Genomic DNA, 23,023 nt, shown 5'->3' on the forward strand with positions numbered 1-23,023 from the left:
AAAAAAAAAAAAAAAAAAAAAAAAAAAAAAAAAAAAAAAAAAAAATTGAGAAAATTAAATAAAAAAATAAAAATAATGAAATGAGAGTTATGAAGAAACATTTTAGGACTGCCCAGAAACCAGGCAGGACATGGTCATCCCACAGACATAAGGGTGCTGCAATTAGAGACAGTACTACAGATAGAGACTGAGCTATTTAGATCCTTTTTACTTCTTTTTTTTTTTCTTGTGTGAGCCAGGACTATGCAGTGCTGAGACCTGAACAGGACCATAGGGCATCAACTAGAGATCTGGCTGTCTGTCCATAAGCCCATGGAAATTCTTCTCTCTTTTCATTATTTTCAAGTGTAAAACTGAGAAGAGGCAGATGTTGTGACAACTTTATCAATCTGGTTCTGTTTATCTTACAATCATTTTTCAGTAGGACAGACCAAGAAAATTTTGTATTGAAGAAAAAAGAAAAAGCAAAGCTATGTTTATTTTTACAGCACAGCATAGCAAATTCAGAAAAATAAAACATCTGGAGATCTTTTGTATCTGCAATGATCTAAGAGTGGGTTACATGAAAGAAGGAGAAATGGATGCTAAGCTAATTCACTGGCATCACAGCAGTGCTTAAGACTAGTTTAGTGGGACAACTATTAAAAATCTAATTTACAGAAGAGATGGGAGAAAAATTGCTTTTGAGTACACAGATAAGAAGTAATCAATAAGAGAAACAGGGATGCTGGTTAAAGAGGAAATATTACATATTAATGTATTATTAATACATCAATACATCAATACATCAATAATATATTATTATTATAATATAATATATAATATATATATATAATATAATATAATATAATATAATATAATAATAATAATAACCAAAAATCACCATACACTGGATTTCACCAAAGCAGCCTGTTCTGGAGAAAGACAGTACGTGGGTCCCATACCTTGTCAGAAGATCATGTCGAATGGTTTTCAGGTGTAAAAGAGAATTGTCATCTTCTACAAATTTAAACAATTCTACTGTGCTCTTCTGATGGGGATGGTTCACAACAAAGAGGTACACGGTGTCATCTTAAAAAAAGAAATGGAAACAGTTGAATTCTCAGCAGCAGTTGAACAGTTGAATTCTCAGCTGAGCACCCCCAGTGCTGATGCAGCCTCTAGTACAGAGCACATGCCAAGTTTGGTGCATTTGTCTCAGGGCTCTTCAGAGGCAGATGCACAAATACCCATGTACTGCAGGATGCGTCTGCAGTGAGGTCCAGATCTCCCACTACATTTCTCCCAGGCTCACTCAAGGAACTGCTGTGTAAACTACATTTTTGCTACTTCTATCAAGGAAGAAAGAAATCACAACCTCATCCTTGTGCCTAAGCCAATGGGTTTTGCAATCTGGGAAACAGCCGCAGTCAACTGGAAGGATTTATGGCCCAGCTAGTTCAGGGTCTTTGGTTTTCTTACCCCTTTCCCTGAGAAAGCAGAACGAGCTCCTGTACCCTGGGGAAGGCTGCAGTCCTTCTGCCCAGCCCTTCTGCTAAGACCCTGAATTAGCCACCACTGATTTCTCCAATACCTTCCCTTGAAGGGTGACTGTATGGGGACATAGGTCAAGCTGCAGCAATGGTTCTCTTAATATCTACAGACTTCTAATTGCCCTGCTTAAATCCCCGGTGAAAAGACAGGCAAAAAGATACCTTATTGGTAGTCAGAACCTGACACAGGAGAATATGTCTTGGAGAAGAGAGCCTGGCTTGGCCAAAGAATAACAGAGGTTTTGGTAATTTACAGAGACTTGGTAATTACTGTTCTGCCACAGAAGTTTCCACTCTGGGCACTACCAGTTGGTGAAGGGTGTATCTCCTCAAAATACCTGAACTCAGTGTGAGACAGGTGTAAACTGCCAAATAAATTTTCTGTGGTTTTCAACTCAAACTTTTCCAACGTTTCCTTTCCTTTTAATATACAGGACATCGTTCTGTTTCAGACAGACTGAGATTATGTGCAAGGGTGTTTCCTTTGACAGATGACACTTAGAAAATAGCCCAACAAAGATAAAAAACCCCAAAACCTTTTTGTCTCCTAGCAAGAGCAAGCTATTGTGGGTGCTGCAAAGGGATTTCTGTTTGTGCTCTTTAGGACAATATTTGCCACAACCTCAAGCTCTTTACCTTTGTCTATATAGGTGCTGATTCCATGAGGGTTAAATGACGACAGATCAAACCCTCGGCTGATTCTCAGTTCCACTGCCCTGGGATAGTCTTCATTCAAATCCATCAGAAATATTTCACCTGGCTTGTCTGGAGCAAAGCTCGTTAATCCTGGATATTTCAAGCCCTATAGAATCAAACATAAGAAAATTATTTCTGGATAAAAGGTAAACGGGAGCATCACAGGGCTGAAAAAGCTGGAGTCTTGCTCCGACTTGCAAGAACACATCAGATGTCCCTGTTTCAGCCTGCTGAGCCACGATGGAGGGGGAGGGACTGGCCCTGCTCTCCCTAGCAAGCCCTCAATCACAGTGCCGAGGGAGCAAACTGTATGGAAGGCACAAGGAGCCATGCCCAAGGCACCACAGCCCCCACTGCAGCCACACTCCGTATGTCAAACCCCTCTACAAATGACACCCTGTGGGGGAACCAGGCACCACTACAACATGGTAAAGACATGGGAAACAGCAGCAGTGCAACAGATCATGATTTCTGGCATGAATTTTGCAACATTATCATTCCCTGAGTGTCCCTGGAACATATAGATGAAAACATCAGCTTTTGTTTTAGAAAATGATCACCTGCTATCCTGATTGCAGAGGAAAGGTGGAAAACCTATGTCCTAAAGGCTAAAAAAAATATCAGGAACAACATAATCAACCCAAAAAAATCTGATTTTTTTTTTAATTTCGGAATTCAGACATCTTCTTAACATGGCAGAGTATTGACATTTCAACATTTCAGTGAAGCAGCATGAAAGAAAGTCAAGGTTTGTGGGCAGATAAGTCAGTGCAATATATATGTGTCAGTGCAATATATATGTGTCAGAGCCACCAACACCTCTGTGTGTTGGTGCACTTGCTCAAGCACAAGGGAATGACAGCTAAGCTAACACAAGACTGGGCTGATCTTAGGGAGCCAGCCAGCCTTGTAGAAAAAATTGTTCCTCCTGCTATTTTCATCTATGGCTTCTGCAGGTAAGGAAGAAAGCAGGCCCCTGCATGGGGAGGTGCCATGGGCACTTACAGAGCTGATGAAGGCTAGTCCATTGGGAAGTATGTCAATGTCTTCGGAACCAGCTTCTGCGAAACGAAGATAAACAGGGGTTTTCAGGTGACAATAGACATTTCCCATAGAAAAAAAAATCCTTTCTAGTACAATTCCAGCTCTCATGAATGACCCTTTCTGATATGACTGCTCATGCAATGAAGTTCAGAGGAAAAGTTCACGTTGCATTAAAAGTGGTAGCAAAAGACAGCATGTCAGGTTAGGAAATAGTACTACAGCTCACTTTGTTTTGGGGGCTTAGGGGTGTCCCTGCAGTGGCCAGGCAGACTCTCACCATGTGCCACCGGACAGGGTGGGAAGAATCACCAGGTTCTGACGACAATGTTCTGCAGCAGTTAGTGTGGGCAACGAGATTTCCAGGGCAGGACCATACCCATGACTCGGGCCTCAGGCTTGCATGAGGTAGCTCTGAGAATTCTGCACACTAATTCTCCTGGCTGAGCTGGAACACTCCACAAAGATGGATTGCCAAATATTTAGTTAAAGCTCTCGAGTGACAGAGAACCTACTGTGTCTACAACAGCTAAGGGCTTTAATAGTTAGACCACACTTTTAACTGCAGGTAATCCTTTCCAATATTGCCAATTCCTGTATATCCTGTAATATTTTTTCTCTGGTAGGAAAGAAGATAAAATAAAACCCCTTTACTAAGGACACTAGAGTAATTTTAGGCTTTCATCAAGCACTCTCCATAGAGCTTTGCATTCAAAGCTGAAGCCCGTTTGCCATCCCACATTTCCACCACTCCCCTGAGAAGCCTCCCCTCTCCTCTCCAAATCACCAGCAAAAACAGAATTCCCCACAAGCCACTTTCCAGATGATTACAGAAACCACTTAGGAGCATCAGCTTAAAGAAAATTCTTCTGTGCGTTTTCTTTAACAGAGCTACCAACACAAGGCTAATTTACCACCCAGCTTGTCCTGTGCCTCCACACCCCCTCCTACTTTGCTATAGACTACACATGTGAGCCTGCATGGGTCACACCATCCCTGGCACCTCAATCTCCTCCCAAGGAAGCATCTGCAAATTACAGCTGGGTTTACTGTTTGCTTTTATGTAACTCCTATTTATCCTGGCACTGATTTGGCTGGGCTGTAATTTATCCTGGGACCACTGAGAGCCTTTGTGGAGAGGAATGAGAACCCCCAGTTCACCCATCCAGGAAAGCTTCTCCCCAGCTCAGCTCTGGGAAGATGCAGTGGCACAACTACTTACTGAGGGCCAGGGAAACTCTGAGCCTCAGGAAACTCCTGCTCCACCTCATGACTCCAACAAGCAGAGCATCCCTGCTTTCTGAAGAGCAAAAGGTCTGAAGATGCATTTTAGGGGGAGCCAGCCTGTTAACCCACCCCTGGGGTTTTGCTGGAGTTTTCACTGGGCTCAGGCAGGAAGCAGATATCTGCACTGATATGTCCAGAGACATTTAGAGCATGTATTTTCCAATTAAAATTTTGAATTGGGGCTTTTTTTTTTTTTGTCTTGGTTTACACTCTGTTCTAAACCAAAAACTCCCTTTCTTTGCCTCAGCCTTTCCACATTTGGGTTAATTTATAAAATGGGGTTAGTGGCGATTCTCCACTTGCCAGGATTGCTGCGAGGAAAAAAGCACAAATAAATGCTGAGAGGCTCAATTGCCATGGTGACATGAGCTGGACAGACTGCTTTTACTGGCAGCACACACTGGTGAGTGAATAAACAGAGATATAATCATTTATCGCTACTGAGCCAGTGAGGCTGCCAAGCAGAAAGATGAGCAGGCTAATTGGGAGCAGATAATTAAAAACTACAAGTTTCTGGTGGAAGGAGAGTGCTCAGAGCCCCGCACCCAATTGCTTCAGAAGAAAGTGCCCAGCAAAGCACATTTCAGGCACTTCATGGCCAGGTCCTGGTATGCGTGGAAGCGACTGAGTGCCATCAGAAGAGCAGCGAAATGCTGACTCAGCGCAACCCTGCTGAGCCAGCACCATGGAGACAGTGAGAAGGGGATGGAGACACAGCTGGTCAGGGAAACTCACGGGCTCTCCTGCGGCCCCGTTTTGGGAGGCTGTTGCAGGCACTATATGGGACGAGAGAGTTAGGAAGTGATCCATTAGGTAACAGTGACCTGCAGGGTATTGCTTAATTGTATCACTGAGCCCACCTTGTCCATTCGATTACCTGAGCAGGCAGCATTTTTTAAAAAAATTAACAAATATTGAGAAAAATTAATGCATACTCTAGAAATGTTGGCTTTTTGTTGTTCTTTATCTTAGTTTGATGTATTCTGCAGGTGTATCTAACAATAAAAACCCCATCTGGATTTCATGTCCAAAAGCACGAGACTGTTTTGCCTATATCCCAGGAATTGTTCCAAGATGAAAGTATTTCTTGCAACTTCTATTGTAGCTTCTTGAACTTTAGGAATTAGGACAAGAGATATGGTTAGTTTATTATAAACCAGTAACATGATTAAGCACCAATAAAAATCAGAAGCTACTGTTTATTCTGCAAATATAGCCTTTCCTGTGTATTTGTGAATGAAGTTTAGGACACACTGCAATTTTTTATTGGCTTGTTCAGTGTTTGCATTTGTGCTTATGTTGCACAATATCTGAAAAGCAGAATAGATCAAAGTCTTAAAAACAGAGATACAGAAAAGATGAAATTGTGCAGAAAGAAAAGGGGATAGCTTAAGATTATTTTGCTTAGAGCTGATCCAGCTCTGGGACCTATGTCTCACTTAAGAGTTCAGAAGGACTGTTTTAAACATTAAAATAAAGACATAATATTTATTAAACTTTATCCTAGCACTTTAAAGGAAAAAGGCCCAAGAGGCCAAGAGGTCCATGGAAAAAGGCATCCTTACACAAAGGCACCCCCAGGAGCAACCTTTCAGATCTGAGTACAGCAAAGCAAAAGTGTTACAGGAGGACAACAAGAAGCATAAATGAAGCTCTGTAAATTGATCCACTGCACCTCCAAGCAGAGATGGGTTCTCAGAATTCACCTGATCTCCATGTAAATGTCAGGCACCAAAAGTGAAATACTGTTAAAAATGGAACACAACTCTATTTTTTATTTCCAGCTTTCCCTCTTTCCTCAACACAACAATCATGTTGCAAAAAAGTCTTAACAAGATTGCAACAGTGAAATACTTAGAAGAATTATATTAATCATCATCAAAAAAGCATTATTCAGAATCTTGTATGAGTAAATTACAGCTCAATCTAGAAGACCTGGAATTTTTTTTCAAATGCAATTCTGTACATAACCTCAGGCAAATGAACTCAGCATACACTCATTTGTGGCAGTAATTTGACTTTTCAAAGATGTTTCAATCCTGACACAAGGAAGAAGCAAGATTTATGAAACAAACTCAGCAACTCAGCAAGCTCAAAGGCAAGGCTGTTAAAGCTCATCCAATGACCTTTCTACACATGCAAAATCCAGGCAAATTCCAAAAGAATTTAAGACATTTCTGAAAATACTAGGGAGGGGAAAATCCCCAGCCATTAAGTCTACATTAAGTTTAAAAATTATTATTCAGGGAAAGCGAGACACAAAAAAAGCAATCAATTTCAAAGCTATCCATTTTATACACTGGTTATCCTAACCAGAGAGAAAAAAAAAAAAAAAAACAAGACAGAAACACTGGTGTGTGCTAAACACATGACCCAAAGTACAAAGTCAACATTTCAGCCACTCAGTTAAACCCCCGTGCTAACCAGACTAAGATGACAAACATAACCCCTTGCTCTTTGAAACCACACAGCTGCATTGCACAACCACACTGAGCTCCTGCCTGCCACTGGCACCGTGCGGTACTGGCCAGCTCCTAAATCTCCACAAAATGTGGCACTAAGGCCGGCAATCCTGGCTGGCATTTAGCAGCCACTCCTTCCCCATATGCCTGTGGTCTTCTCCAAAATCTTGCACCCTTGCAGCATGTTCTATCTTCAAGATGTCACCAGCTGACAGACACCTGTAGGTACCTGAGGAGCAAACATGCCCTCACTCACCTAAAAGCCAGATCATTTCCTAAGTGGCTCAGCAATGGAGAAGTGTTTGAAAGGTACTCAAAAAAAAGAACAGAAACCTTAAATACTGAAGGCAAAAAGCATTATATCAAACTAGTTTTTCAGGACAATTTTCTTCCTGCAGTTTCTCCCTACCTCCAAGTCCATGTAACAAATGAAAGTCAAATGAGCACTTTGTTTTTGGGATCAGGCTTGGAAGCTGGCTTTAAGAAGCCGTTTCAAAATAAGGCTGAACAAAAGCAATTGCACTCAGTTATTTTAAGCACATACCAATTCCTTTAATGAGCCGGCAGTTCGGGAGCATTACTGGGGCTACTTCCCGTGAAGCATTGAGTCTGTTCCTGCAAGAGAAAAGAGCAGAGTTAACAGCGCACAGACAGTTTTAAAACAGGTAACATTCCTAGTTTTTAGTTTTATTGTCTGCCCCGTCACAGCAACAAACCAGCCATAAGATAGTGAATAGGCAAACCCCAGAACTGACAACAGCAATTGCTGCAAATCACTGTGATAGTTACCCATGTCCAGGGATTAAGTGGTTGTTCCACACTGAGTAACTTCAGAAACTTGATTTTGTTCATGAGCATCAGGAACAAGCTTTTATGGCCCACCACAACTCAGACAATAAAATAAGATAGCAAATTTTCTTCAGGTTTCAGTCACTTAAATATAGTAGTACCCCACAGTTAGGATCAGCATTTCAGATGAGGAGAGGGCAACCTTCTACTCCAACCTAATGGCTGCTTTTGGTGACCAGGCCACCAGCAGTTGCACCTTCTTCATTTTGTAGCCCACATTCAAAGGTCGCTATAGCACTGTTGCAAGGCAGGAGTACTCACTTCCTTACAACAAACAGGACTTGGTAGTACAATTTTCAGCAATTACCCTGTCCCTTCCTTTTCTCTCCTGGTACTCCAAGCATCACTCTTCAGCAGTGCTTACTTCATTCACAAATGCCCACAAAACTCAGCCTCTGGCTCATGCTTCCTTGAACAAGCAGATACAGACAGGTAACTACATGAGTTCTTGTTTCTCGATTTACTGCATTCCAAGTTGTTTGCAAATCTTTATGAAAGACACCTCACAACCAGGACTGCTGTGTTTGACCATGCTGGTCAGCAGTGCCCCAAGAAAATGTGTTGTGTTTCTACATAAAAATGTCAGGATAGAGTACTAGAATATTTCTTCCTTTTTTTTTTTTTTCTCTTGTCCCCAGAAGAAAGCATTTAACCCAACATAGTTACTCCTTTGCATGCCTATCATATACATGTGTTGAGGCTATTGCTCCAACCACAGGAAATTCTGAATGCAAAGATCCCATAGCAAAAACTTGCCATGTTTATGTTACAGTTTTAGGCATAAACATAAACTAAACAGCAGTATCAGTCAGTGATATGAAAAATATGTGAGCACCGTATGATATGTCAGTCCTGCATGTTTTTAATTACTTAACATATGAATTGCAAGTTGTTTCAACACTTTATCATTGACATGGGTTGTTAACATAAGGCCAAAAGAAAAGAAGAAAAAGGGTAAAAAGTGCAGAGGACAGCAAGGGAAAGGGGTCAAGTTAAACCCTCCCAAGCCCTCTCTCTCCAGCCCAGGAGTTCGGACAGAGAATTTCACTGGCTCCCAGCTGACGAACAGCACAGGAGCAATATCAGCTCCCCCGTTGTCCACCGACACCTTGGCACAGCCAAACCCACCAAGCACCCAAGGGTGGCTCAGGGCCATCCTGCCTGAAGTTTGCACTGCTGCCTGCTTAGAGCTTTTCCCTTCCCTGTGTTCATCAGCATTTCCCAGGCAGGCTGCAAGCCACCCTGAGCCAAAAGTACAGCAGGAACTCAGCCAGCAGCCAGAGAGGGATGATGATATCCTGACAGCATTCCCGGGGAAACACTTCATGGTCTGGAATGAAAATAATTCAAAAGGACACTGGTCACAAGCCTGCAGCACTTACAGAGGCTTTTCCAAAATGTGTCGGTTTATCTAGTTCACACAGCCTGAGCCACTCAGCCAGATGGCCTGGATAACTAACTGGCCGTACCAAGAACACAGGAGGCTTGTAATATGTGGGGGATGCAACTTCAAAACAAAGGAGGAAATTTTGCTACTTGGGGCAACCCCAGGGCATGGCACCTTGTCCCACGCTGTTTCTCTTTCCAGTTTCAGTCCTCCACCTGCTTTCCTACTTCACTGGACACAGAGCATAGGCCTCTCCAGCAGGAACCTGTTGCATATTTAAATACCTCTCTTTCAGTTTTCCTCATCTCTATGCTCCAACCTTGGATCTTTGGGTTTTGGTTTTGAAGGGTTTTTTTTGACAGGATTGTAAATCACTTCTCATTTTTGTTTTTGCTCCTAATTCTTTTAAAACTGTCAGCATCTTTCTGGAAGTAGGCCTCTGTTTTGAAGACAGTATGCAAGCTGAGTCCCCTATGGGTACAGTGTTACAAAAAGATAACATTGTGTGTGCATAAATAAATATACATGAACATTATCATATGCATATTGTTCTGAGGAAAACAGTAACACACGTTATATAATTATATAGTTCACATTCACATTTTACAAATTAGCTCAGCACTTTCTTCTGAGAATGAGCAGTTCAAAATGTCAGTGGGAAAATCAGTGTAATTTCAGCTGGTAACACACAAGAACTTCACCTGTTTTCTTCTGTACATGCCACAAAATACCAAACTCAGAAGGAACTGCAAAGACTCTTTGCTGGATTCCTGCCTTCTGCTTGGGGAATAGATAACAGAAACACATAGCAAGAACTACTACAAGTTTCTCTTCATTGTGTTAAATGACTTTTAGAGTACTTTGTGAACTGAAGTTGTGTGTTTCCAAACTCAGCAACCATCCTAAGACCTCTGCTTTGTTGTAGTTTGCTGAAAACACAGCACACAGGAAAAACCCACAGAGAGCTACAGAGATGGGGGATCCTGTTTCTACCAGGAGATTATCCTTTACCAGATTCCCAATATTGCATTTGTTCATTTGATTTGGAGGAGATGTGGGGACCGTTGTTCTCTAAAGCACTTTGAAATGTCTCACCCCACTAAAGCCAGGGAACATTTTCCAGTTCTGCCATCCCAGCTTGTGCAACACCAGGGCAGGAGGGTTCTTCTATCACTGTGGTGTGGATTTAGTACAACATGAAAACACATCTATGCGAGATACCTGGGCCAGGCAGTATAGCCCTGCTTCTGTAATTACCTACAATTACCCAAAATTGAATTAGCTGGGTGTTGTTGATTTGAAATGGGGCATTTGAAGTCCTTGTGGACATGAGCAAAATTATAACGATGTAGTTGCCTTCTAACACAGTAATTCACCTTCACTTTTCTGACCTGAAATGACCAGCTATGTGTTTGGTAGCTTTCAGGACAGAAGCCGCTGTAACACCAGTGTTCACCTCATGGCATGAGGTATATGATATGGATCATGATATGGCTGGGTATTTCAGCTGCAGCGAGGTCACACCTTAGGATCACCGAAGCCTGTGCTCCGTCAGAGGAAACCTCATGTACACAGGGGCTGTTGTTATCCAGAGGTCAGCTTTGGTAGAAAGTAACACATTTCCGAAAAACTGATTTCCACTTACTGTTTGGCCAGTTAGTGGGAGATGAAATAAATTTGCAGATATTGGGGTCTGATATATCCCTGTTAACTGCAGCCTCTTTAAAAACAGAGGTACTGGCCCCCTGCCCCAGGGCACCCTCTCCCTTTGGCCTCCTGGCTCCCAGCATCTTCCCAGGAGAGTTTCACAATCTCGCACCGCAAAGGGCATTTCCATTGCACAAATGCTCCCGAAGTTAGTTTTTGAAGAAAGAGGATGAAAAGGGCATCGCAGTGCCTAGTTTTTCTCTGGGGAAAAACGATTCCCTTGAAAATGATGATGATAGCGATGGTGATGATGAAGAAGAACCCTTCCCCTCTGGCTGCCACTGCACTTGTGCAGGGGCGGGTGTCCGCCGAAGCCGAGCCCCAGCCCGGGAGCTGCGGTGCCCGCCAGCTCGAAGGGCGAGAGGAGCCCTCGCCGCCCCGCGCCCGCCTCAGCCCCGCGCTGGTGCTCCCACCCGCGGGCCGCCCCCGTCCCGCACGGCCCGCACCGCCGCTCCGAAACCCCGCAGGGCGGCTCCTACCGAAGGGCCAGCAGCCGCTCCGCCGCCAGGGCTGCCGCTATCCCGACAAGAGCCACCACCAGCGGCTTCCCCATGGCCGCTCTCCGCTCCGGGCTCCGCCGCGTCCCGTCCCGTCCCGCCCCGCCGCGCCTGCCGGGGCCGCCCCCGGGGCCCGACTCCGATCTCCCGCCGGCAGCGTCCCCTCCCATCCCATTCCCTCCCCTCCGTGCCCCGCCCGGCCGTGACCCGCACCCGCTCCACCGTCCGCCCGCCTCACGGACTGCGAGCACCAGGGACCTGAGAGCCCCAGTGGCCCTCTGCAGGCTCGATGCTACAGCTCCCAGGGGAAAGACAGGTGGACCAAGTTCCAGCTCTGCTATTTAAAAAAAAAAAAAAAAAAAAAGAAAAAAAAAAGAAAAAAAAAGAAAAAAAAAGTTTTGTACAAAAAGAAGTGTATCTGACCAAGATTATGTGATGCAGAATGTACAAGTACTCCGTGTACACCTCTAGACTGAGATGCACATGCTAATATGTGTGCACTAACACCAAAGTTTCCCCCCAAAATCATGCTTCTTCCACTGCCATGCTCCCTCCAACAGCTTTCTCCTCCGTGCAGGACAAGGTGTGCAGAATCCACCTTGGGGCTCCAGAGTCCCTCCATGCAGCAATCTGCTTTTGCATCATCTGCAGCACTGACCTCTCTGGGCTTTTTGATTTTTTGGGGAACACACGTTAGCAGGTTAATGCCCTCCCTTAGCAGTTATCTTCCCTTCCCTGCACAGTGAATGCTCTCACCTGCAAGGTTCACATTCTTTTGCATTTTGCTGAAAATCTGACCAATCACTAAAAAACACTTCTCTGCTCTTCTTGCCCTTGCCCTTGAGGCCAAGCATATGCTCCATATGTAGTAACGCTTAAAGTGTGCTAGAGAAGAGGAGACACTCTGAAATTTCTTTTCCCCTTTGTTTTGACATACCTCTTTTCCTTTTTTGGGTCCTTGATTACTTTGGAATTATAGGTAGATGAGATTTTTTTTTTTTTTTTAGGAATCCAAAGGGTTGCTGTGACCAAAGTTCAGGACCCAGCACTTGGCCCATGTTAAACCTCATACCACTGGCTTCAGGCCATCAGTCCAGCCTGTCCAGATCCCTCCGTAGAGCCTTCTTACCCTCCAACGGATCAGCACTTCTGCCCAACTTGATGTCATCTGCAAACTGACTGAGAGTGCACTCAATCTCCTCTTCCAGATCACTGACAAAGGTATTAAATAGTATTGGCCCAATTACTGAGCCCTGGGCAACAGCATTAGTGACTGACCACCACCTGGATTTAACTTCATACACCACCACTCTCTGGGCCTGGCCATCAAGCCAGTTTTTTAGCCAGCAAACAATGTATGCATCCAAGCCATAAGTGTTTTCTCCAGGAGAATTCTGTGGGAAAGGATGTCAATGGCCTTAGGCAGACACCTCCACAGCCTTTCCCTCATCCTCTAGGTAGGTCACCCTGTAATAGGAGGCCGGGTTGTTAAAGTAGGACCTGTCTTTCACAAACCTATGCTGGCTGGACCTGATCCCCTGATTGTCCAGCACATGGTGCATGATGGCACTCCAGGTGATCTGCTCCATGACCTTCCCTGGCGCTGAGGTCAGGCTGACAGGACTGCTTATAGTCATGCATTGCAGCACTCCAGTTGTGTATGTCTTCCTACCCTGTTTCCATGACAGTAACTATACCATAGATTTTCCTGCTGCATAATGGCTTGCTGCCCCTCCTGTTTGTTGCCCATGCTGCATGCATCGGAGCAGACGCACTTCATTTGCACTGTTGATCCTGCCACTTTTTTGGGGGTAGAAGCCCTAAGTCCTGCATGACCATTTTCACGTGCTTCTGTGATTTCTAACACACAATAACCCCTACATCTTTGCTGCTGGATGGATCTCCATCCCTCTCTGTCCCCCTGCCACTGAGGCAGCAGACTGAAGGAACTTGCTAGCATACCATCCATCAAACATTGGTTAACTACCTCCAGGCTTATCTCTAATTATTAATAATAGTTTTATCCCTTTGCCCCTTCAAATCTAGTTTAAAGCTTTTCCAGTGAGCCCTTCTAACTATTGTGCAGAGATCCTTTCCCCCTCTGAGACAGGTGTGTCACTTTTTCACCAACAGGTGTGATGTTGTGTAGATTGACCCATGATCAAAAAAAAAAGATGCTGCTGGTTTACGCAAGACTAGTTCTATACCTCAGGTTTCACAGCACCACTTTACTAGAATAGTATTTTTTATTTGTTTACTTAAGCCACAGTTTAATGTGCAAGAGCATATACTGCTTACTGACCGGGACTCAATCTTTGCACAAGGTGAGTGCAACTCATTTGATAAACTGTCAGTGTCTGCAGGGGAGATGTAGACATCAGGGACGGTATAAGATTGCAAAAGTGGCCATACTGTGTCAAATGAAGGGTTCGTCCAGCTCAAGATCCAACAAAGGCAGTAGGTATGGGTTAAGGAAGGAAATGGGAAGCCAAGTTTGATAAATCCCCAAAGTTTCTTTCCCAGCTCCTAAATCTTTTCAGCTCAGTATGATGAGGTTTACCTTTTTAGTAACTCCTAATCGATCTATGATTCAAGTACTTTACTGCCTTTCCTTAAAGTGAGTTATGCTTTTACCATATTTTTTGCTGATATCAAACCACCTAGGCACCCTGTATGGTCACGGCAGGAAAACACCTACTTTGAGGTAGCAATTCATATGAAAGGTGCCCACAAATCTTTCCTAAGAAGTGGTCGGTTCTCTGCAGTCATTGGAAAGGAACCTACAGTGACTAATTCAAATGCAGAAATCTGCTCTGTAGATTTCTGAAGGTAGATAAAGTCAATCTCCCTTGAAGTCTCTACTCATCAAGTCACCCTTGACTAAATAAAGACCCTGGGCTTCTCAGCAGCCTACCTCCTCAGCACATGCCCAACCAGCCTGGGGTCTGCCCAATGGCACTGTCAGCATCTGCTGTGGCTTTCCCTCAGCAGCATGCCCCTCTGGCCAAGTGGCAGCAGCAATGCTGGAAAATCCATGAATGCTCTTCGGTTCCAAATCCCCCTGAGGTCTTTGCTTTGGGACACTCAGGAGGGACTTGGAGTGACCTCTTGCCACATAGCATAAAGACTAAAAGCAGGAATGAGCTGTGTGCACGTAATCAGCTGGAGGGGGATAATGTACCAAGCCTGGGAGGGGAGGAAGTGAGCAGAGTAAGAAGACAGGAGAAGTCATATGCTAATTTAGTCATTTAGACTCCTCTACAGTCAAGAAGGAAAAGAAGCTCTCTGTAAACGTGTCCAGGGGTGGATTTGTTCCATCTGGGAAAGCATGCATGAAGAAGAACAGGTAGTACTCTCTAGATGCCCAACCTCACTCCTTCCTTCTCTCTCCCAGTTCATAATAGATGGAAGTGAGACAACTTGCTGAGAAAATAAAGGGTTGGGTTTGAAATTAAATGGAAATTCTTGTACTAAAGAATTTGTAAGTCTTAAATCTTTCTCTTGTAAAAGGTATGTCCTCTACATGTGCTTCTCTATCACATATCAGGATCTTTTTAAACAGAAGATACAGAAGCTATGTACACACAGACTTGGATTTTACAACAAACTATTTCAAAATGCATCATTCTTTAGTCATTAATGAAGTACAGTGTATTTTACCAAACAAACTTTTAAAAAGCTGAAACTCTCTTTTTATCCAGATTTTACTCTCTTTAATAGTGATGTTAATCTGAAGTAAATCCACTGATATCTGCATTGCCAAAGTATTTACAAGGGATTTACACTAAAGATTAAAGGTCAGAATATTGTTCTAGAGCACTTTCAGGGGCTGATCTGAGTAAATACAGAAGCCTACAATGGAGGCTTCCATAATACAATACATGATTATATTAAGTAGACTGTTCAGACCATGGGGGGCATTGAGGGACCCAAGCTCTGGAGGGCATTGAGGACATATCTGATTGACAACTAGAGATGAGTCAGGTAGCGTTCGTTGACACAAAGCTCCTTTACAAATACTGAATAAAATTCAGAAGAGGACACATGGGCATGAAGACAAGGCAGATGTCACTATAGTTTAACTGTAAAAACAAGCAGAAGATGTCAACACAGTGTGAAAAGGTTCAGAGAGAGTTTAATGAGATCTTAAACCAAACTCATTGATTTTGCTGAATACAGATCTTCAGACTGGGTTAATGTAGAGGCTATGTCCATCAGATTACTGCTGACATGCAAGTGCTGAACGAACTTCAGGTAAAAATTAAAATTGGCAGGCAAGAAAGCTGCGTTCCACAAAACCAGGCAGAAATTGGAAGCAAAGCCTGCTGTTTGCCTACTGAAAGAAGAGGGAAAAGCCTTCTAAAGCTGTAGATCATAGAAATGACAAGATTCTCTACAAATGCTGTGGCCCAAAACCACTTTAACCCTGTTAGCTGATCAAAGGAAAATTGCAGATGCCTTGCTCTAATACCTCAGCAATTTCTTAAACCTTGCATTCTTCAGCTCTGCTACAGTTAAAAACCACTTCTTTGCTTCCCATTCAAAAGCAGGGAATAGAGATTCCTACAGCCACTGAGCAGTTGCCACAGAGCAAGGCTCACACCCTGCCACTGCACATAATTAGTGTCACCAACTAGTTAGAAAACTGGAGTTCACCACTGTCACCTAATAAGGAGATGGTATCTCAAGGCATTCAGGAAGGCAGATGCATAGTGCCTTTTACAATCAAAAAGGAAAAAACACTTCTGCAGGGACACCAAGGTATACTGACTTTGTTAACTGCTGAAAAATTACATGTCACAATGACACTGGCGGATTTGTGGGTGAGGGTGTTGAAAAGGCTCTTGCAGAAACACTCTGGCTTACAGCCCTGTCCTGCTTCAAAACAAGCCAAAGTCTCTACTGGGTCTTTGCAGAGCTATCTGAAGACTCCAGAACTGCTAGCCATGAGCAGCCCGGAGGCATCTGCATAAATTTGGGTATGCAAATAAGTTTCTGAGTATATTTTGGTTCTTTCATGATGGCATGAAGTAATGAAGAGGTTCTCAGTGATGACAAGATGTCAGAACATGTCACTGTCAAAAACAGCCCCAAGCAAGGCTATGTCCTAGACCAGCTCTTGTTTACTGTCTTTATGCGGCAGTCTTGCTGCATCTGGAAGCAGCAGCAAAGAAAGCTGCTTTAATTATTTTATGGGTGGCAGAATTGCTAAACTGGAGAAACGCCAGCCTAAATCGAAAGTCAGAGAGGTCCTTCCAGGCAATATGCCCTTTGCTGCTGACAGTGTGCTGGGTGTGCAGGATATTACTGGTGGTTTTGATTGCACTGCCATGGCTCAGCCCTGTCACAAGCGTAAAGCAAATAATGCTGTCTTTTTCCAGGCAGAAGTGTGCTGAGCCAGTAGTGTACCTTGGCAATACAATGCTTAAGTCTTGCAGGTGAATTCTGCTATCTTGCCAGCAAGCTCCTCAAACACTGCGACTTGATAATAGTTGTTCGTCTGAGGGAGAGGGCCATGTGGTTTTTGGAAGATTAAAGCTCTACATGAAAGGAAGGAGGTTCCTGACTCAAACACAAGTAAAGGAGAGCACGCTCCTGTCATCATCACTCCTCTGTTAGAGCAGGACTCTCAGGCATAGCAATTGCTCCGACTCTCAGCCCAGTCTGTGTACCCTACTTTAATGCCTTTATAAATAAATAAATAAAATAAAAAGTCAATGTCCTGAACACTATCAAATATTAGCCACTGTCAAAGACTCTTGCAGTTTTAGCTGCACTGGTGTGAGCATTGGTACATATATCACATATATGTGTTGCACACAGTTGTGTTCCGGGGTAGAAGGTGAAGTACAGCCCAACAAAATCTTACCAGCAGGCATCCAGCACTGACTTTTAATTGTGGCATCTGTTTCACGACACAAGAGGCTTAGGGCTGGCTGATGTAGTAAAGATGATACACTGATGCTACCCCAGACTCTCACCTAAATATAACAACCCAGTGACACAGAAAAGGACTAAGAGGGAAATGCCCAATTAAGCATTACCTGATGCTACCCCTGTTTATTTATGCAGTGCAAATATCAGTGAAATTTCTTAGAGGGAAAAAGAAAAGCCCAACAAAACAACAAGAGCTGAATTTTCAGGATACAATATCTAAGTAAAAAGATCTAAGCAAAGTGAGATCTAGAAATTCAGCAGCTTTTGAAATGCTTCAACACAAAAAGAGGAAATAACCTTGACTTATAAATATAGTAACAAACAAGAAAAACTGTTATACCTACTACTCTATGATGTTTTGTGCTACAGTAAATTGCAAGCATGATAAACAGTTTTAGTATATAAAGTTTATTTACAAAACGATGGTTGCTTAAATTGTATTGGCACTATGAAGCATAAAGAAAAGAGGAAACTGAAGTACAGAATGAACACTGAACTGCACATTTCTTCAGAGTTCATGAACTATGTTTCCTACACCTGGTTTTTCACTTTCTGGGCTATCCCATATGTACACCCCAACCTACTTGAAGATTTACGTCAGGAAAAATCCAATATGACACCACCAAGAATAAGTTAAGCTTGTCTCACAGTTCCAAGTCCTGGTACTGGTGTTACTGGAGCTGCTTCAAAGACACAAACATAGATGTTGTCTGTGGTGGTTATTACATGACACAAAGGTAAGGAGACCTTTAAATTAGACTACAGTGAAATGCACTTCATACTTCATACTTCTCCATTGAGCGGATGCTGACCTGAAACTGTACAAGAGAACTGCAACTCATGCGTAGGCAATATGCAGCTGGAATATTTGGGGTTTCAGACAACTAGGAGTGGCAGAAACCCAGGTTAACATCCTTACCTAGAAATGGCATCAGGGGTTCAGTAGTTCAGTTGGCCTGACCCTGTTGTGTTCACACTCTTATCTTGTAGTTTCATGTTCAGTTGCATGTAGGAAGAAGCCAGGGGTATTGTAAGGGGGCTGAGGGGGGTTGAACTGAGGTCTTTTCTTTACCAGCAGGGGAATCGCAGATGCAGAGAGAGGCCAGAGTTGCTGTGTTAGGGAGGTCATATATATGGATTTCACCCACCGTTTAGTTTATTGACAGTGTACAAAGCAAAATGCTTACAAACCTGAGAACAGCCTTGCAACTAGCAGCCATTGCCTTTAGCATGGAAAGCATCCCTATCAGCAGAAGTAGTTTGGAGGCCAAGACAGCAAGACAGAAGAGTCAGGGCATGAGGAGTAACAGAATCAACTTTGCTCACATTTTTTGGCAGTTTTGAGTAATTGCAGTCTTAAAAGACATCTGGCATTTAGACTGGGTGTTTGCAAACCCAGCCTATGAGCCTGCCTAATCACAAGCTAGATGAATAACATCTCCTTATCATCACTTTCAGTGGGAAGAACTTCCCGCAGGTATTTGATTGTTTTTGTATGTGTCTGGATTTGTTTTCTGAATTTTCAAAACCTTCTTGTAAAACAGATATGAAAACTAAATATACTCTTATAAAGCTACAACTAACAGAAAAATACTTTTATCTAATCTTTTGGGTAAACAGGGTGGGAGAGACCACTGAATAATACAGAGTGTGCACCTAAGGTCAAATTACTACACAGAGTATGATTACCCATCCTCCACTGGAATTAAGATAAATATAAAGCATAAAATCTTCCAGCCAAGATTTACTTAAGCTATAAGTGCAAACAGAAAGCAATAACATCCCTTTAGATGAGGCTGTCTAAATTATACTCACATTAAATCTGAAAAAGCCAAGAGATTCCTGCAGGTATATAGATAAATAAGATATTTTACCTATTTGCACTTGTATTCTTAATATTTATCTTCAAAAATACTTTCATTCAGGTATAACAGCATGTGAGTATATATGTATGTACACTGTTATAACAGCATATAACCGTATAAAAGTATAATTCATATGGATTCATAAGCTATTTTACTTTTATTTTAAACATAAACTCGGAACAGATAATGTGAAAAAGACTGTAAGACCTAATCCAACACATACAGAAACCACAGCCTTTCCTCTTCAAACATGTGCCAAAGAGCAAAAAGTGTGGCCTTGGTAGAGCCAAAGCCTTTGCAGCATCCAAAACCATTACCCCTCAGCCCCATCCTTTGCACTCTGCTTTTTTGGAGGAGGTGGCATGTGAGTGGCAGACTGAGAAGGCACCCATGGGTGCTATAGAGCCCTATCGGGTGCAGACATCCATCTCACTCTCAGCCTAATTCAGCTCAAGAGCAGGCTGCACATGAATCCCATTAGGCTCTGATGTACCTTCTAGAAAAGAAGCTAGGCCTTGTCTTTCCTGCCTAATATCATCACAAGGAAAACAAAGAGGGGCTAGAGGGTACTCAGCATGGCGTGTTGTACACTTGACACCCAGAAACACTATAGTTATCCTCCTCTCCTTGGAGTACCCTGTCTGACTGGTCCCAGCAGCCCTCCAGCAGGTAGGTGGCTTGAGCCATGTGGCATCAAAAGTATTAGAATTTGGCTGCCAACAGTTTTTTAGGAGACAGTGCATACATTTTCTATGGTCCACCTGTTGTTCTAACGTGAGCATAAATTTGAAGCATAAAAGAAAAAGGCTGATTTCTCTTTTATAGTAAGAAAGCAGCAAGGATTATATTTTAAACCTTTGATTAGCATCTTTGAGGGAATTTAACATTTCTGATCACAGTGTGGAGGTACACACAGTGCAGAATATGTTGTGTTCCAAATTTTGACCACATTAATTTCACTTATAAATTACCAGCGCAATGAACAGGAAATAAGGCCATGTGCCTTCATCCTTCAGCAAACTTACATATAATGATCACAAGGCTGTAGAGCACTCCAGTATCACCTGTTAAAATGTTTTTGTGATCTATTACTAATCTATTATCAATATGTGCGTTCTGATTTTTTAAAATTCTGTTATCCATAGAAGTGATTTTGTGGTTGTGGTTGGTTTTTTTCATATTAGCAGCTTCAAAACTTGTTTTTTTTTATAACCTAGTGGCACAATTTTGCAATTCAGTAAAATTGCACGTTTTAAACTTTCACCACTCTTCTTTTAAAGCCTAAGTGGGGCTTCAAGGGTTGTGTAGAGTGTCTTCACTGACAGAACTAAGCGTTTTGCAAAACTCAAAAGAAAATAGAGAGACACGAGTCTGCTGGCATTGGGCTGGCCTAGGGCCTTCTCTGCACAGCAAGTCAGATGCAGCCATGGGCACTTAGGTGTTCCCAGCCAGAGCACAGAAAACGAGACCTGCCATCCCTGACATCCTCAGCTGGAGAATCATACAGCTGGTTCTTGCTTGCATTTTCCTTGAAGTTTTGTGCCGAGAGTCTAGTTTTGCTCTGATTTCTACAACTCCTCAGAGTCTCTTGTGTTTTATGGAGATGGTTCAGGGATTTGTCTCAGAAAGAGCAGACTCTGTTCCTAATGATGCCCTTCCCCTAGAAGTACACTTCTAGGTGCGAATGTCACTAGACTGCCAATACAGTGCCATTGTGTCTCCCAGGGTGTTGATCACGTGTAGGCTTTGAGTGCTGGGAGGGAATGGTTTGGGCAGAGGCTTCGTTGCTGCAAGCCATAAGCCTCCTTCCATCCCTCACCTGCCCAAGGGAGCACCTGTAATCAGTATCATAGGCATCAATGGCCAAACTGAGGCAAAGCCAAATATTTGGGCCCCCTCCGTCCTGGTTTAACTTTTGCTCTTTGAAGCACCCTGCTTTGTGTATCAAACAGCCCTCACAAAATTGCACATTATCAGAGAAATCTTCCTCAAAGTCTTTCCTCTGAGATTCATTAGATTGCAAGCACTTTGGATATTTACTCTCACTTTTTTCAGTATCAACTTTGTCAGTTTTTAACATGTGAACAATGCACATCACTTGTAAGAAAATAAAGAAAATGCATATCACTTTTAAGAAAACTTGTAAGTTTGGGGAAATTTGTCTTTTAGTGGGTGATTTTAAATAAGACCAAGAATGAAAGTCCTTAGAAGGAAAAGTAGGATTTTATTCTAAAGGGAATTCTCTGACTTATTCTGCAGACCTCTCCTCCAGGAGTCAGGCATATCTGTATGATGACCAGATCTTTCAGTGAATTTTCCGTTGACTCAGAGGTGAGCAGTTAGATGAATTAAGAAAGAAACCCCCATAGTTTGCTGAAAAGCCCAACAGATTTTATGTCACTGATTTCAGTGTTCAGTAAGTAAAAAATTTAATTAATAAATGAAAACCAGTAATGTTCTATTTCTGCATAGTATTTGAAAGCAGTTTCTAGAGTCACCATGGCACATATCTTATTTACTAATTATTTTTTTATTTCTGCATGTTTTTACTAAACGTTCTAAAAATCAACTCACTAAACTAAATATCGATTAAATTATTGCCTTTGACAAACATCTATAATTTATTTTTAAAAGTACCCTCCTGTAGAGGGTATGCATATTTTTATGTATATATATTACATATAAATATTTATAACGAGAGTTCTAATCCAAATTATGTTTAGTTTACTTTACACCTAGTGTTCCCAGAGTATGCCTGATCTGTTTTCGATTTCCATTTTCAGACAAGTGAAATTGCTCCCTACAAGTGTTTCCACAGACTCTTGCAGGAGACAATGATCTGACAAACTCAAGAGTCAGATGTTTATGCTGTACTGATCGATGTTTGTGTAAAGGAGGAAAAATATTTTCTTGTCTGAGCTGAGCATTGCCGTGCTGTAAGAGTCACATAATCTTACAAAAGATCTCACTCTGGATTGTGTCTGTCTGCATAGGTTTTTTATGCTTCCTTGTGCCTACCAAGCAAACAAAAGCCTTGCCTTGAGAAAGGTGATGGCAAAAGTGAGTAACTAGATCTCATGTGTCTACTTAACCTTGCTTCAGAAATGCTCTCACGTCTCTCCTCATGGAAAAATCTTTCACCAGACTCAGAAGGAGAGGATAAGCAGCGTGCAGGCTCTTTAGCCTGTTCTTCTCTTGGAGAAGTTATATATTTCAAGCAGGAATAAAATCACCATTCTAAGTTACCATTTCCCAGAGAGAAGTACATTATTGACAAGATTTGTACTGCAATAGAGTTATAAGTGGGTTGATTTTTTTAAAGGTTTGGTTATGAAGAATCTTCTTGAAATATCAAGAATTTTCTTCAAGTGCTTTTCACTTTTAGATGCGATTCACCAGATTTTTGACATGCTTATATCGATACTAAAAGGTGTCAGACTCTCAGGGCTTTTGATACTTCAGGACTCCTTCTTGTATTAGGCCTGGGTGTTGACAATAAGGAAAGCCTACAGTGTGCAGCATTGTCTTTTCCTGTTTTTTACATAATGATTTAAAAGGAAGACCACAAGTCGTGATCTTTATTTTAAACTCAGGTAGAACTCTTAATGACTTAATTGAGAATATGGTTGGAAAAGAACAGACTATAAAAAAAATAAAAAAGAAGTTAAATAAGGACTTGGCCCAGAGAATAAAGGAGGGAAAAAAAAATAAAATGGAGCAAAAATAAAGCTTCCATCCAATCCCTAGACAAAGCTACTGAGAA

At 42.4% G+C, this 23,023-nt stretch overlaps 1 protein-coding gene across 1 annotated transcript in view; it reads right to left on the minus strand.

Annotated features, from left to right (window-relative positions):
* The window catches only part of PON2 (paraoxonase 2), a 14,482-nt gene extending 2,915 nt beyond the window's left edge, over positions 1–11,567 (minus strand). The window contains exons 1-5 of the mRNA XM_027910756.1: positions 11,441–11,567; positions 7,563–7,633; positions 3,234–3,289; positions 2,169–2,334; positions 806–1,071 (exon numbers count right to left, since the gene is read on the minus strand). Coding sequence (XP_027766557.1) covers positions 806–1,071; positions 2,169–2,334; positions 3,234–3,289; positions 7,563–7,633; positions 11,441–11,514 — 633 coding nt within the window. The 5' untranslated portion in view covers positions 11,515–11,567. The remainder of the gene's footprint in view (positions 1–805; positions 1,072–2,168; positions 2,335–3,233; positions 3,290–7,562; positions 7,634–11,440) is intronic.
* Positions 11,568–23,023: the final 11,456 nt, after the last annotated feature.

This window comes from Empidonax traillii, unplaced genomic scaffold (assembly GCF_003031625.1).
Source record: "Empidonax traillii isolate 1590-97213 ecotype Southwest subspecies unplaced genomic scaffold, ASM303162v1 scaffold30:size3273891, whole genome shotgun sequence".
Taxonomy (NCBI): domain Eukaryota; kingdom Metazoa; phylum Chordata; class Aves; order Passeriformes; family Tyrannidae; genus Empidonax; species Empidonax traillii.